Below are 16,650 nucleotides of genomic sequence, written 5' to 3' on the forward strand. Positions count from 1 at the left end.
GGTGTATCCATATAAGCATAAAATAACAAACCTGTGAAGATTTGGACTCAATTGGTCACTGAAGTTGTTGGAAAATATTGAAAGAAAAAACTCCCTTGTTGCACGAAGTTGTGTACGTTTCAGATGTCTGAGAAATGCTTCATGGACCTGAAGTCTTTTTGTAAGTTGTTAAATATAGACGATGTGACCTATGTTTACATTCAAACCGCCCTCTGTTGACAAAACACTATATACGTCATGTTTCGCCGGGCACTGAGTTGCGTAGTCATAGTAAGATTGCGTACTGTTTCTAGTTGGCTGCCAAAACACAAAGGTTTTGCCCGGCGGTATGCGCGCGAATCATGTTATGGTTTTCGTGTGACGTCAGAGGTCACATCGTCTATAAGAATCAGTATTGCTGTAACAAGACTGAACTCAATTGGTCACCAAAGTTGTGAGACAATCATTTTGCAGGACTTTAAGCTAGGAAGATGATTTTTGAATATGATTGTGACGTATTACAACATTAGAGACAGTGGACACTATTGGTAATATTACTCAAAATAGTTATTAGCATAAAACCTTACTTTGTAACGAGTAATGGAGAGAGGTTGATGGTATAAAACATTGTGAGAAACGGCTCCATCTGAAGTAACGTAGTTTCCGAGAAAGAATACATTTTACATGAATTTGATTTCGAGACCTCGAGATTTCGAGATTTAGAATTTGAGGTCTCGAAATCAAGCATCTGAAAGCACACAACTTCGTGTGACGATGGTGTTTTTTTATTCATAGTTATCTCGCAACTTCGACGACCAAGTGTGGTCAAATTTTCAAAAGGTTTGTTATTTTATGCATAGATACACAAAGTGAGAAGACTGGTCTTTGACGTTTACCAATAGGGTAAAGGGCCTAAGCCATGGGAACGACAGAGCCACTATAGCAATAATTTTACGATAGACAAGCTCTGAGCAGCAAACGCACTGAGGTCATTTTACAGTCAAACATCAAAACGACAACCGCAGTTTCTTTTTTAATTAATGAAATTTATGTTTCACCGAACTACGTATTAATTTAATTTCAATTTGTCCTTCGCCCAGTATGAGCAGTTATTTGAGGACATCTCTGATGTGTTGAATTACATGGTCGTCAGAGTAAGCAGCATACGTACATTGTACACTATGTATCTGTACCCGTGCCGCCATTGTATTTTCTAGCTTGTAATTTGAACAATTCAGACCACAATGCTTTTACTTTAGTGCTAATCACACCACAGCATTTTAACTGTGGTCCTTGGCTTAATTTTAGCATTTTTTTAAAGTCAATTTTTGACAAGATTTTGCAAGAGACCTTGGACAGTAGAAACAATTGGTGTCCTTTCACCAAGGTACATTTTGTAACATTGTACAACCTTGCTATAACTTAACAAGGGACCCTTGCTAAATTTCTCTCGTGTGAAAAGGGCTTAATTCACTCCCATAAGGGATATAAGCACAAAGCTGGTAACAGTCAATCTCTCCCAAGAAAATTGTTTTAAAGACACTAAATACCTTTGGTAATTGTCAAAGACCAGTCTTCTCAATTGGTGTATCTCAACATACACATAAAATAACAAACCTGTGAAAATTTGAGCTAATGAAAGAAAAAACACCCTTGTCACACCAAGTTGTGTGCTTTCAGATTTTTGATTTTGAGACCTGAAATCTAGTTCTGGGGTCTCGAAATCAAATTTCTTGAAAACTGCGTCACTTCATCGAGGGAGCCGTTTCTCACAATGTTTTATACTATCAACCTATCCCCATTACTCGTTACCAAGTAAGGCTTTAGGCTTATGGGTAATTACCAATAGTGTCCACTGCCTTTAAGCTCGTTCATGCAGCATGGGTTTTAAAACTAGTTTCAAAACTGGTTATAATTTTTCTGAGTCATCCCAGTCCCATGTTTTTACCCCAGCGTTTCTGCCCCAGTTTTCTCCTTATTATATCCAGTGTCCTTGACACATAAATGAGGGCAACATCATCTAGCCAGTATGATTGACAGAGCAATTATAACATCAACTATATTAGTTCAAACAGAGATAAACACAGCCACCAGCTGCCCATTGACAGCATGTGTGGGAGGATTTAACTAAATTGAATGCCACCAGAATCCGTAAACAACGTGCGGAGTTTGGCGAGACGTATATTTTTAATGAGCTAGATCTCAGGAGCTATAGTACAGAGTTGTTATGTCAGATACGTTTTGTTTTGTTGTTGTTGTTTTTGTGCATTTTCTTTTCTTTCTTTAATTGTTTGGTTCTAAAATATCCAGTTATTGGCTGGGTTAATTTAATTTGTTTGCTTAATAATTTAAGTTGTATAATTTAAGGTCATCAACAATTAATTTGCTTATGTTTAAGAGGGTTTGATTTTCTAAACAATTAGTTTTGTTATCTACGTGTGTTGTTTACATATCCAGTTATTGCTTGAGTCAATTTTAAGCTTATTTGTTTGCTTAATTATTTAAGTTGTATAGTTTATTTTCATCAACCCTTGATTGACATATTGTTTGTGTACACAACGGATGCTGGCAGACATTTGACTTTCTCCCTTCTAATAAATCACGACCCCTAATTGAAACCCCCCAAATGACGTGTGGTAGGGTCCATCTTAGGTTATCAAGGCATAGAGCTGACCAGTGTGTGTACACTGTGGTTTTAACTCTGTGGAAATATTCATAGGTCATTAAGCTTGTTTATGCGGCAAGGATTTGGTTTGTAGGCCAGTTTTGATTCCCCCTTCTAACCCATTGTGAACCATTGACACCCCCTCAATGACGTGATGAAGGTCCATCTTAGGATATCATGGCATATGAGCTGACCAGTGTACGATGTTGTTTTACTAGGAAAACCGCCAATGATATAGGGCTAGATAGCTCAGTTGGTAGAGCGCCGGCACGTTTATCCGGAGGTCATTGGTTCGAATCCCACTCTAGTCAATTCTTTGTTCAACCCAAAGATCATTACTAGGAAAACATCAACATATTAGTTGGTCATTAAGCTTGTTCATGCGGCACGGATTTGTTTTGTAAACCAGTTTTGATTCCCTATTATAAGCAAAAAATGACCCCTTTTGATTGACACCCCTCAATGAAATGTGACAGAGTCCCGTTAGGATATCATGTCATCTGACCAGTGTGTACAATGTAGTTAATAAGACTAAGGAAATATTACAAAATTTGTAGGTCATTAAGCTTGTTCATGCGGCAAGGATTTGGTTTGTGAGCCAGTTTTTTCTTTCCCCTTCTAACCAAATTATGAACCCTGTTGATTGACACCCCCCAATGACGTGTGGAAGGGTTCAACTTAGGATATCATGGCATAAGAGCTGACAAGTGTACAAAGTTGTTTCACTAGGAAATTATAAAAATAATCATATAGGTCATTAAGCTTGTTTATGCGGCACGAGTTTTGTTTGTAAGTAATTTTTTACTTCCCCTTCTAACCAAATTATTACCCTTGTTGATTGACACCCCCTCGTTGACGAATGGTAAGATCCAGTTTAGCATATCATGGCATATGAGCTGACCAGTTATAACGATGTTGTTCTACTAGGAAAATATTTGAATATTTATAGGTCGTTAAGCTTGTTCATGCAGCATGGGTTGAAGTTTGTATACCAGACTGATTATCACCAATGGTAGTTTTTTTTTTATTATTGTAGTTCATTTTTAGGTCAATGATTGCTGTTGCAGGTACGACTTCCTTCATATTAAAATATAAGCTGAACTAATCGTTGTTTGATACAGGTTTTTCATGTTTATTTGAGCAAAAATTGGTTCTGGCCTGGTACTTCAGGCAACGAAAGCAATTGCCTCCATGGCCCCTAGTCATTGCTTTGGTGCCCTTGAAATGCTCAAGAAGTAGAAATTTACAATTTCCTCATAGGGTGCCCTTTACCAAGTAGCTTTGTCCAAGGCTCGGGAAAAAAAAATTATTACACCCCACGGCATAGAATACTGATATGTACCGTACAGTACCGTATCTATGCAGTTCGTGAATTCAGAGCGGGCCGGTACTTGCGTAAAGAACCTTGGACAAGGCATTTACCGAGGAGAAAAATGGCTTGGGGCTCTTGCCTTTTCAAAAAACGAAGCAAACAGCAGGCTTGTGTTCCATCTCAAGGCCAGACTTTTAAATCTGTATAAAAATATATACAAACTTACCTCCTCGGAGTCACGCGCCTGTGCCAGTATATCCGCGGCGTACTGCTCCACCGATTCCGAGAGTTCCGTGTACTCCGCCCGGAATTCGTACTCCATATCGCTCATTTCCTTCAGTCGACTGGACAGCGTAAAGGCTTTCCCGATGGGATCGTGGGCGGTCAGCGAGATGTAGTAACCGCTTGATAAGGCACGGTAGACGTTCAGGGTCCCGACTGACCGTTGGAGGGTGTGCTTCTCCGTCCGTTGGAAATCCGAAGACTCCGGGTCTGGAACTCTTTCCCCGTACTTAAGTAGTGTCTACAACAAAGAAAGTGGAGAATGCAAATCTTACAATGCGCACATGAATACATACATAGCAGTGCTTGAAACCTCAAATGGACACACATCTAACCGCCATTTTGGTTCTAAAAATTTACAGTATTGTCCAGTTTTCTAGGGGAAGATACAAAAGCTATACTTCACCTCGTTACCTACATGTTGACATATAAACTGTTGTTGTTTACAGTCAAGTATGCCCTTCAAGACTCAAGTAAAACTCGTTATAAGCTTACTTACTGTACACATGTTATATTGATTCTGTTGCAAACTACTGTTTAAAATTGTACTCATACAAATTTCACTGTCATTGAAGAGATTATTATGAATTAATTGTCTTATTGAATTAAAAAATGCGCACATAAGCATCTACCATTAGAGTATTCAAAACTTATCATTCCCATCACTTTAAACCAACATTGCTCCAAACTTAAGTGCGCACATACTTACCCCCCTCACTGCTAATTCAAAATAGGCACAAATAACAATAGAGAATACAAATTAACATTGTTTTACCAGTGTTTTTTTTTTTACAGCCTATGGTTTAAATATTTATTATATTTTTGTCCGTATCTAAATATTATGTGACAACCCCATTTTGTCAGTGTTAATTGGGGTATTGCGGTAATAACAAGAACAACAGGACAATATGTCACACCAGGGAGGTGGATTTCACAAAGAGTTAAGACTAGTCTTATCTTGAGTTAGGACGAGTTACTCATCCTAACTTAGGACTAGCCATTCGTTTTTAACATCTCCTATGACTAGTCCTAAGTAGTCCTAACTCGAGTGATGAGGTCTTAGAGCGGAAGGCGAAATGGTGCGCTCATGTGATGAGACAGGGAGGCCTACCCGGCGCAGCTATAGATGGTCTGCCTACAGGCACAATTCGAGGCAGAGGCCGCCCTAAGCTGCGCTGGATAGACAACGTCACAAAGTGGAGTGGAAGAAGCGTCAAAGAACTGAGACGAGAAGCGATTGAAAGACACCAGGTGATGGCGGCAACTCCAGGAGTGCGCCATCATTACAACCTGAGGACGAGGCGGCCACGGACGCAAGTCTATGCCGAATGATGAGTTCCAGTCAATGTTCAAGAAGAAAAGCCATTCACATTTCAAAGAATGGACATAGTCAATTACTCTTTTTCTTGTGGACCAAAAGACGGGGTTTAACAACTGGCTCATGTGCTACCAAAGTGGTCCTTTAGAACTATGAGTGGAAACATGACCCTTAATTAATTGGAATGTAATATTCATGTTTAAAATTGGAATTGTTAATGTTGGGCTCTGTAGAGAACTCCATAGGGCTGTGTCACATAAGACAACTTTTACAGGCAGCTTTGGGGCAACCAACTGCAGTGCATGCAAAATCAGATTACCGGCCAAGACTCCACTCAATTGTTATGCCAAAGTAAACAACAGCTAAATACCAGTCACAAGCAATGTATATGGCATAAAATTTGGGCTAGTAACATGTGTAAAATAAGCGAGCTATTTTTGTGCTTAAGCAATTTGTTTGCTTACAGCTCTATGAAATTGACCCCAGATTTATGCCAGTTTAACCAATGTGCGGGTTGGCAATTGATAAAGAGAACACATCAAGAGGGAACATGTAAGAAAATGTCTATGAAAGGACTATGTTGCAGACATCGATAATCTCCTCGCAGGGCGGATAGACATAACCAAAACGAATCTAAGATGATCCGGGCATTCTTAAAGGTACTGGGGAAGGTTTCACAAAGACTTACGACTATTCTTATCTCGAGTCCTAACTTTGCACTAGCCATACGTTTCTAGTATCTTCTAGGACTAGTCCTAAGATAGGACTAGTCCTATAACTCTTTGTGAGATCGACCCCTGGACACGTTTGGTTATTGTCACTGACCAGTATTCTCATTGCGAAGTTGCAAGAGAACAATGAAAGGAGAAAAAAAAACGTCCATTACAGTAAGCTTTAAGATGCATAATAAAAGCTTCAGCTGAAGTATCCTACTATTTAAGTGAGAAATTACCCATTTCTCAAAAAACATGTTATTCAGAGGGAGCCGTTTCTCACCATGTTGGATATTATTATTATCATCAACAGCATGCCATTGCTAGTTACCAAGTTTTTATACCAACAATTATTTTGAGTAAAAGCAACTGATAAAGAGAGCAATTTTAAAAAACAACAAAGTAGGAGAAAGCGTCTGTATGAAAGGATTATGTTGCAGACAACAATAATCTCCTTGAAGAGCGGATATTCATAAGTAGGACGAATCTAAATCGATTCGGGGCACTCTTAACACAATAAACTATAAGCACCTTTCACGTTTTGCAAACCCCTTTTTTCAATGACGCGTGTCCTGTTATCAATTGCACAAATCTAGTGGATCGTGAATATCATACGAAACGCTGAAGGCCAAACAAGAGTCAAGAAAACAGTAACTTAAAGGGCGGTACGTTATTGGTTTTGGGGAAAAAGGGAAATCCATTTTCTTTTGATCCTCTCTTTTATGCAGTCAATGTTGAAATAAGATTTTATCAGTTTTAAGTGTCCCCCCTTAAAAGGCACAGGACACTATTACTATTGGTAATTACTCAAAATATTTATTAGCATAAAACCTTACTTGGTGACGAGTAATGGGGAGCTGTTGATAGTATAAAACATTGTGAGAAACGGCTCCCTCTGAAGTAACACAGTTTCCGAGAAAGAAGTAATTTTTCAATAATTTTATTTCTGCCAGGAAGATTTTAGTCTATAATTAGTTTGTTTGTTTGTCTGTTGTTTGTTTTTGGTGTGTTTATTTACCTTTAGAGCCATGTAGTTACTGTGGTGGGCTGACAGGACGATTTGGGTATGATTTTTTGTTTGTTCGTTTGTTTATTTTTTGGTGGTTTTTTTTACCATTAGAGCAATGATGTGGATATTGTGTTGGGCTGCCAGGACGATTTGAGACTGTTTTTGCTGCTTTGTTTGTTTATTTGTTTGTTCATTTATTGGTGTGTTTGTTTGTCTGTTTTGTTTACCTTTAGAACCATGTAGTTATTGTGGTGGGCTGACAGGAGGATTTGAGACTGTTTGTTTGTTGGTGCGTTTTTTGTCTGCTTCGTTTGTTTGTTTGCTTGTTTGTCTGCTTACCTTTAGAACCATGTAGTTATTGTGGTGGGCTGCCAGGACGATTGGAGTCAGGTCCGGGTGAAAATCGTCATTTTCAGGATGACATCCGATGATTGCTTTCCGAGTGTTAGGCTGCAAAAAACGAAGATTAGAAATCGAATTATTATTACAAGATGTATCACAACGTTTGTCTTCTCATAATAACTATAAGGTCCTTAAAGGCACTGGACAGAATTTGTAACTACTCACAACAATTGTTGTCATAAAAACTTACTTGGCAACGAGCAATGGAAAGCTATTTACAGTATTTGCAGTTGGTGTATCCCATCATAGCATAAAACAACAAACCTCTGAAAATGTGCGCTCAAAACTGGTTTGCAAGAGAAAAGGGAAAGAAAAAAAAACACCATTGTTGCACAACTTTGTGTCCTTTCAGATGCCCAATATAATGGCTTCAGCTGCATGAAGTCTTTTAAATGATCATTTGAGTGAGATATTTTAATAAAAACTATGTTACTTCAGAGGCTCTTTTATGCTAACAACATTTTTTAGTAATAACCAATGGTGTTCAGGCCTTTAAGGGGTACAACATTCAAGCGAGAAACACATTTTGCTTCCACAGCAGCAAGCATACGGGGGTGTTCCGAAGCCAATACTGCTTTAAATATAGAAACTCTCTCATTCAAACATGATTTTATTATGACCTCTGGTCAAAAATTAAGAACATACATTTTTTGAGTGGCTGACCTACATTACACGCTTTGCGCTTTAATTACTTTTTTCCTGGCTGTTTGGGAATTTCTCTGATTTTCTGAGAAGGTAAATAGTGGAACTTTGATTAAATTAGGTTGAATTCACGCTTGACTATTCACAAACTAAAAATCGTTCGTTCGGAACTATGATCGCTAGTGCAGTTTGTATGTGTGTCATAAAACTTGGTTTTGCATATTTTTGAAGTTCCTAGTATCAAATGCAGTTCATTGCCCTACCCTGTCACTGTGGTCCAGTGGTTAGACAGTAGGACTTGATTCTCAAGGTTGTAGGTTCGAAACCTACCAAGCTAACAGTGGTCTAGTGGTTAGACTGCAGGACTTGTAATCACAAGGTTGTAGGTTCGAATCCTACCAAGCTAACAGTGGTCTAGTGGTTAGACTGCAGGACTTGCAATCGCAAGGTTGTAGGTTCAAATCCTACCAAGCTAACCGTGATCCAGTGGTTAGACTGCAGGACTTGCAATCACAAGGTTTTGGGTTCGAATCATACCAAGCTAACCATAGTCCAGTGGTTAGACTGCAGGACTTGCAATCACAAGGTTGTGGGTTCGAATCCTATCAAGCTAACCATGATCCAGTGGTTAGACTGCAGGACTTGCAATCACAAGGTTGTAGGTTCGAATCCTACCAAGCTAACAGTGGTCTAGTGGTTAGACTGCAGGACTTGCAATCACAAGGTTGTAGGTTCGAATCCTACCAAGCTAACCATGGTCTAGTGGTTAGACTGCAGGACTTGCAATCACAAGGTTGTAGGTTCGAATCCTACCAAGCTAACAGTGGTCTAGCGGTTAGACTGCAGGACTTGCAAACACATGGTTGGGGGTTTGAATCCTACCAAACTAACATTGGTCTAGTGGTTAGACTGCAGCACTTGCAAACACAAGGTTGTAGATTCGAATCCTATCAAGCTAACCATAGTCTAGTGGTTAGACTGCAGGACTTGCAGTTTCAAGGTTGTAGGTTCGATTGCTACAAAGCTATAACCGTGGTCCAGTGGTTATAAGACTGAAGGACTTGCAATCAAAGGGTTGTAGGTTTGAATCCTACCAAGCTAACCATAGTCTAGTGGTTAGACTGCTGGACTTGCAATCACAAGGTTGTAGGTTCGAATCCTATCAAGCTAACCATGATCCATTGGTTAGACTGCAGGACTTGCAATCACAAGGTTGTAGGTTCGAATCCTACAAAGCTATTTAACCAATGGTCCAGTGGTTAGACTGCAGCATTTGCAATCACAAGGTTGTACGTTCGAATCCTAACCAAGCTAACCGCAGATTTCACAGTAACTATAACGAATATTGTCGAATGGCTGCTGAAACACAATTATTTCTTGATTATTTTGTGCAAGTCATGATGTTAAACCAATGTTTGAGAGAAATTGGCTGGTGCCAGTCTGGTGTGTATTCCTTTGTGGGGATGTGCCGAGTTCCCTTGACGGAAAGATCATCTAGCTTGACGTACATTGTCCAAAGTAAAAACATGGGCAAGTTCATCACACTAACTTCTGCTACTCAAAACTGTGCCATTGCTCACATAAGTTTTCCGGTCAATTTCATCATAATTCATCTACATGTAAGTTTCAACACATGGCTGATTCAACTTCGTTTATATTAAAATGCTCCGTTTAACCGGCAGGGAAACTGTCCAAATTAAGTTATTTTTGAGTGGATAGATTTTATTTAACCGTGAAACAAAAAGAACATGGTCTTTTTAGCATTCGAGAAAGACTCATATAGGCCTGAGTGATACTTCATAGAGGCCAACGGAAGCGATTGCCTCCATGCCCCCTGGTCATTGCCTTGGTGTCCTTATGAAATGCGTCGGCTCGAAATCGTTCATCCTTTCAGGAAGGAAGTGTCATTCGGTTGATCCGAGTGCGCTTTCTATTTTTAGGGCGCCTCAATTGCTAACTTATTCTTTTTTTTCCGTTTTTCTTTTTCATGACAAAATAATTGTCCTTCTTGGAAGAACATGTCATATATTGTCCAGGTCTGGGCATTTCGAAGAACTGTTTTGCGTCTAAAAGAATTATGATACACCAGGCCTGATACTTCACGAAGGCAACGAAGGCGGTTGACTCCATGCCCCCTGGTCATTGCCTTGGTGCCTAGAAATTCTCAATTTCCTCATAGGGTGCCCTTTACCAAGGAGAAAATGCCTTGGTGTCCTTGCCCTTCCGAAAACCAAACATACAGGCCTGAACTCTGCTCGAGTCGGAACGCCAGACCATTGTTTTTTTGTTTGACCTTCCATTGCTTCGATGTACATGTGTTGGTTGCCACAGCACCAGGTCCGACCCAAATCGATCAGCACTTGCAATGTCCAGCAAATTACTCAATTTTTTTCCAGTTTTGTCTTTCGTGTGTAGTGAATTAAAGGGAAGGTACACGTTTGGTAAAAGACCCGTCTTCTCATTTGGTGTATCCCAACATAAGCATATCATAAGTATACAATAACAAGCCTGTGAAAATTTGAGCTAAATTGGTCATCGAAGTTGCGAGAAAATGATGAGAGAAAAAAACACCCTTGTTAGACGAACTTGTGTGCTTTCAGATAAGAATAAAAGACTTCTGGCTAGAAGTCTTTTATTATTTTTAGTTAGAAATTACCTCTTTCTCAAAATCTATGCTACATGTACTTCAGAGGGAGCCGTTGTTCTCACAATGTTTTATACTATCAACATCTCTCCAATGCTCATTACCAAGTAAGTTTTTAGGTTTGTTTTGAGTAATATTACCAAACGTGTACCTTCCCTTTAAAGGTAGATCTCTGTTCATAATGTGGTCTTTCCAACTGACATAATCGATGGGTAATATAATTGCATCGGGGATACAAACAAATTATTGATTTGGTTTTCAATCTATACACAACGGTGTGTTTATAATACACTACATACATTTCCGAGTTCCTGCCAACTCAATCAGGTGTTTGGCATGTTTATGTATTTTTAAAGCCATTGGACACTTTCGGTAAACAGTATGGTCCAAGGTCCACACTTCGTGTATCACAACTTGTATATAAAAATAAAAAAACTGTGAAAATTCAGGCTCAATCGGTCATCGGAGTCGGGAGAAAATAACGGGAAAACCCACCCTTGTTTACGCACGTTTCGCAGTGTCATGACATGTGTTTAAAATAAATCCATACGAGAATTGATATTGTTTTAATGTTTTCTAAAAAAGTAAAGCATTTCATGGAATAATATTTCAAGAGAAGTCTTTCACCATTACCTTCTGTAAACCCTGTAAGTTATTTGTAAATCTGGGAATTTTAATTTTTTTTCTGTACCGAAAGTGTCCAATGGCTTTAAAGGCACTGGACACAATTGGTAATTACTCGACAAAATAATTGTTAGAGTAAAAACTTTCTTTGCGTTTGAGAGCTTTTTATATAGGACGCTATATTAAAACTAATTATCTATACTTCATTATTATTTTTAACAAACAACGGAGATATGTTGATACTAATCACATTGTGAGAAACGGTTCCCTCTGGAGTAACTTACTTTTTTTTAGAAAGAGGTAATTTCTCAATCAAATAAAAAAAAAGTCATGCCAGGGCTGTATGCTTCGTTTTTGAAAGGTCAAGGGCACCAAGGCATTTTCTCTTTGGCAAAGGGCACCCTATGAGGACATTGTAAATTTCTACTGGAGCATTTCAAGGGCACCAAGGCAATGACAAGGGGCAACGGAGGCAATCGCCTCCGTTGCCTCCGTGAAGTATCAGGCCTGCCTCAAGCCTTTATGTATCTGATAGCACGAAATTTGTTCAAAAAAATAGTTTTTTTCTTTCACTATCTTGCAACTGCGTTGACCATCCAATTGTATGCATAGGGATAAACCAAGTGAGAAAACTGGTCTTTAACATAATCCAAACTTGTCCAGTCCCTTTAACGTCCATTTTGAAATTGCATAACAATAGATTTATTATAGTGATCTTTTGTTTGCAACGCTGGGTTGTACCAGCCTTGGTCGGCATAACTACGGGTGGCCTTCACACAAAAAGGAAAATACCATCATTATCATTTTAGTACAGATGCTCGTATAAAATTATTAATAATAATATTAGCGGCAATACCGATTGTGATTTAGGCCTACAAACAAAAACGCACACAAAATGTTATAGGAACACGCTGCCTTGGATCGGTCGAGTTGGTCTTTGAAAAGCATTTGTAACCGTTTGCTATAAAATGCATATGATTAGAAAGATATTTTAAAAGTAGAATACAATGATCCACACAAATTTGCCTCGGAATTGCGTGGTTTCCCATTTACTTTGCGATCTAACACAGTCGGCCATTTATGGGAGTCAAACATTTGACTCCCATAGGAGTCAAACATTTGACTCCCATAAATGGCCGACCGTGTTAGTCGAGGAGTTAAAAGGAAAGCCACGCAATTTCGAGTGATACTTGTGTGGATCATTGTATTCTACTTTTAAAATATCTTTCTAATCATATGCATTTTATAACAAACAGTTACAACCACTTTTCAAAGACCAACTCGACCGATCCAAGGCAACGTGTTCCTTTAACTTGGCGTATCCCTATAATCCATATCACAAACCTGTGAAATGTTGACTCATTAGGTCATCGAGGTTGCAAAAAGATAATGAACGAAAAACACCCTCGTTGCACATATTATTTTTATGCTTTCAGGTCTGAAGTCTTTTAATATTTGCTTGAGAAATTACCTCTTTCTTGAAAACTATGTTACTTTGGAGGGAGTGAGAGTGAACCGTTTCTCACAATATGTTATACTGTCAACAGCTCTCCATTGCTTGTTAACAGTCAAGTAAGTTCTATGCTAAAAGTTAATTTGAGTGACTAATGCTTTACAGTGCCTCTAAGCAGGTCTATCAAGTTGGGCCCCTAGCCTTGAATTTATCCATTTAATTATGTCTGGGGAAAGAAATCCACAGGTTGCAACTGTGGACCCACCCGTATACAATGAAAATGCTCTTAGCTAACCCATTATTTAAATACGCTAAACTGCACATTCACGAGACTCTGTGGGTACAATTCTACAGTGGTAGGCAAATCATGTGGACAAAAACAGATTATTGCAAGGTCAATCACTATGTGTCAAGCGACACTTTTTTACTCATAACTCTATTTCTTGTGATGTTGTTATTTATAAACAACTTCTCAAGTGTAAACGCATTTTGGAGTATATGGGGCAGCACGATTTCCACTAACTTAATGTTTATTTAAAACAAGGCAGTAGTTCACTATAATGAACCGCTGAAGTCTGATTGCTAGCTAGACCAGCATGCACCTCATTCAACAGTTAGCGCTTGCGCAATGGGTATTTGCGAAAATGTCTATGGATCAGCCATAGAGTTATATTTGGTGCGTTCGTTTAGCTTCCCTGGGTCGACCCCGTCGTGTGGCGTCTTTTCTTTCCAGGATGAACGTGTGCAGATAATTACCCACGTTCGTCCTGAAAAAAAAAAACGCCACACACCGGGGTTGACCCAGGGAAGCTAAACGAACGCACCCATACTCTATGAGATCAGCCTATATACAATAGTTCCCATCATGCATCAGTCCATCCTGAAGAACAATGCACGCTCACTACCCTCTGCATGCAGCCTTGGACAAGGTAGGGGGGCCCAGTGAACTCCCTTAACCCCCTGACGACTGACATCACAACACTTACCCGTAACGACTCGGAATGCTTGCATATTAATTGAACTGCATCAAGAAACTGTGTGTCTACCGCTCGCAAGAGGGCGTCACCTAGTCTTGCGCCATTACTGAGGAGAAGCTTGATGATAACTATAATAAAGAAGAGGAAAAGTGCATCGTTTAAACATGGTAGATTTTGCTGATGTAATCAACTGTGCGTTTTGAAAACGAGAAAACAGCTTGAAAGATGACTATATGTTTTTCTCTGAACTGAACAGAAACAAAATCTTCTTTAGGCGGCCTTGAGTTCAGGACACATTACTGGTAGTTACTCAAAATACTTTCATTTCATTTCATTTCATTTATTAATTTCACAGGTAAAAATTCAAGTACAGACAATAAGAACAGTAAAGAAAGTAGTTAAAGTAGGCATTTGGAGAGCTGTTAATAGTATAAAACAATGTAAAAAATGGCCCCCTCCTAAGTAAACGTAGTTTTTTAGAAAATTGTAATTTCTCATTCAAATATTAAAAGACTTCAGACTTGAATCCCCTTTTATAGCAAACTCACAATGCAACAAGGGTGTTTTTTCTTTAATTCTTATCCTTGCAACTTTGATGACAAACGTCCGAATTTTCACAAGTTTGTTATTTTATGCATAAGTTGGGACACACAAGTGAGTTTACCATGCAATCTTTGACGATTACCAGTGACTTTAATCTTGGCAACAATGAAATGTAATTTCATTTCATTTCAGGACGTTTGTTTCCATTCCAACAGATAATCAAAATAACAATCACAAAGAACATTATTGAGGAGAAGTGACAATTGGGTGCATAACCAGACATGCCTCGACAAACAGAAACACAATGGACTAACATGAACATACATGTAGCGATACTGATAGGTATGATGAAGTCAGAGGGATGCAAATCACAACAAATATCCCTTTTAGTGTTTCTCAGTATACAACCTGGGCAACAGTTTATATCGCTCCAAAGGCTTTTTCATTCACAATATCAACCTCTACCCTCGCAGGTACCCATTTATTTATACCCCTGGGTGAAGAGAAGCAATTATAGTAACGTATCTTGCTCAAGGACACAAGTGTCACGACCGGGCGGGATTCGAACCGACACTCTGGTGACTTAGCACCAGAACTTGAATTAAAGGGAAGGTACACGTTTGGTAATTACTCAAAACAAATATTAACTTAAAAACTGACTTGGTAACAAGCATTGGGGAGCTGTTGATAGTATAAAATATTGTGGGAAACGAATCCCTCTCTGAAGTAACGTAGTTTTTGAGAAAGAGGTAATTTCTCACTAAAATAATAAAAGACTTCTAGCTAGAAGTATTTTATTCCTATCTGAAAGCACACAAAAATTCGTCCAACAAGGGTGTTTTTTTTTTCATCATTTTCTTGCAACGTCGATGACCAACTGTGTTTTGTGTTAGGAAAAAGTACATCGACCCTTTACTGCAAAACATAGTTAAGGTATATATTTATATAATAGTATTGTTCAATTGGGTCTATGTACTTTTTCCTAACACAAAACACAATGTCAACAGATTTACTGAGGTGCTGTACTTTTTGAGAAATGAGTAAAACAAATAATGTTCGTCTTAGTTTTAGCATGTAAAAACATATTAACCAGTTACATGTATGTATGCTATGGTTTTGTTATTATACACATAATGAATGTTTATGAGTGCAATGGTGCGAATATGTTCATGAGTTGAAAGATGGAATGTTCTATTCAACGAGGCGGAGCCGAGTTGAATGGAACATTCCAGCTTTCAACGAATGAACATATTCGCACCATTGCACGAATGAAAAACATTCATTATTTGTTTTATATAACATCCAAGTAGAACTTTGTCATTTTGATTGAAAGAAACAACTTTCAAAACAAACAATTTCAACTGTAGAAGCCGAATGCTAGTAATTTTACTATGCGCGCCTTCTTGCAGTAACACCTGCTGCGTTACCAAAGACACGCGCACGCAGTGATGTTTTTACTCAGCTTTTTCGTTCCATCCGAAAAGTACCATTGCACGCTGGCAGCGTGCCAGCGTGCAATGGTACTTTTCGGATGGAACGAAAAAGCACGGCGAGTGACTCAGCGTGCAATGGTACTTTTATTTGCTATCACGTGACGGACAATCCTCCAATCAAATGGCAAGGATCTGCTTGGGTGTTATATAAAATATCATAACTGGTAAATGGGATTTTACATGCTAGAATAACTTTCGTCTTCCTGAGACGAAAATTATTTTGAACTGTTTTACTCATTTCTCAAAAACTACACAACCTCAGTTAGTAATATTTGAAGGGAAGCTTTCCACTGTCATTATCTTCAAACCCAAGTAGACATTTTGAAAAAGTACCCGCATCCTTTAATACCATATTCACAATTATGTTTCTTGCGTATGAATATTCTCATGTGCTTTTTAAATTGATTATATAAATAATGTAAATCTGTTTTTTTAATTGAGTCTAGAGGCTGCGACTAGCAGATGTTTTTAACAATAAACCAGTATTCATAAATACCACAGACAGTTTCTCTACTCCTATTGGTGGAGAGCGCGTCACGTGGTGTGTTTAAACCTTTGATAATGACCAGCTGGAGCTATGTATAACAAGTTGGC

At 38.6% G+C, this 16,650-nt stretch overlaps 1 protein-coding gene across 2 annotated transcripts in view; it reads right to left on the reverse strand.

Annotated features, from left to right (window-relative positions):
- LOC117301379 (short transient receptor potential channel 5-like) overlaps positions 1-16,650 on the reverse strand; it is an 81,154-nt gene that overhangs the window by 61,332 nt on the left and 3,172 nt on the right. Inside the window, exons 2-4 of one of the 2 annotated variants that reach the window (XM_033785325.1) lie at positions 14,030-14,148; positions 7,618-7,728; positions 4,183-4,479 (exon numbers count right to left, since the gene is read on the reverse strand). In XM_033785325.1, coding sequence (XP_033641216.1) covers positions 4,183-4,479; positions 7,618-7,728; positions 14,030-14,148 — 527 coding nt within the window. Of the gene's footprint in view, positions 1-4,182; positions 4,480-7,505; positions 7,532-7,617; positions 7,729-14,029; positions 14,149-16,650 lie in introns of those variants that run through there. The other variant, XM_033785326.1, reaches the window with a different exon arrangement.

The sequence above is a fragment of the Asterias rubens genome, chromosome 17 (genome assembly GCF_902459465.1).
Source record: "Asterias rubens chromosome 17, eAstRub1.3, whole genome shotgun sequence".
NCBI lineage: Eukaryota > Metazoa > Echinodermata > Asteroidea > Forcipulatida > Asteriidae > Asterias > Asterias rubens.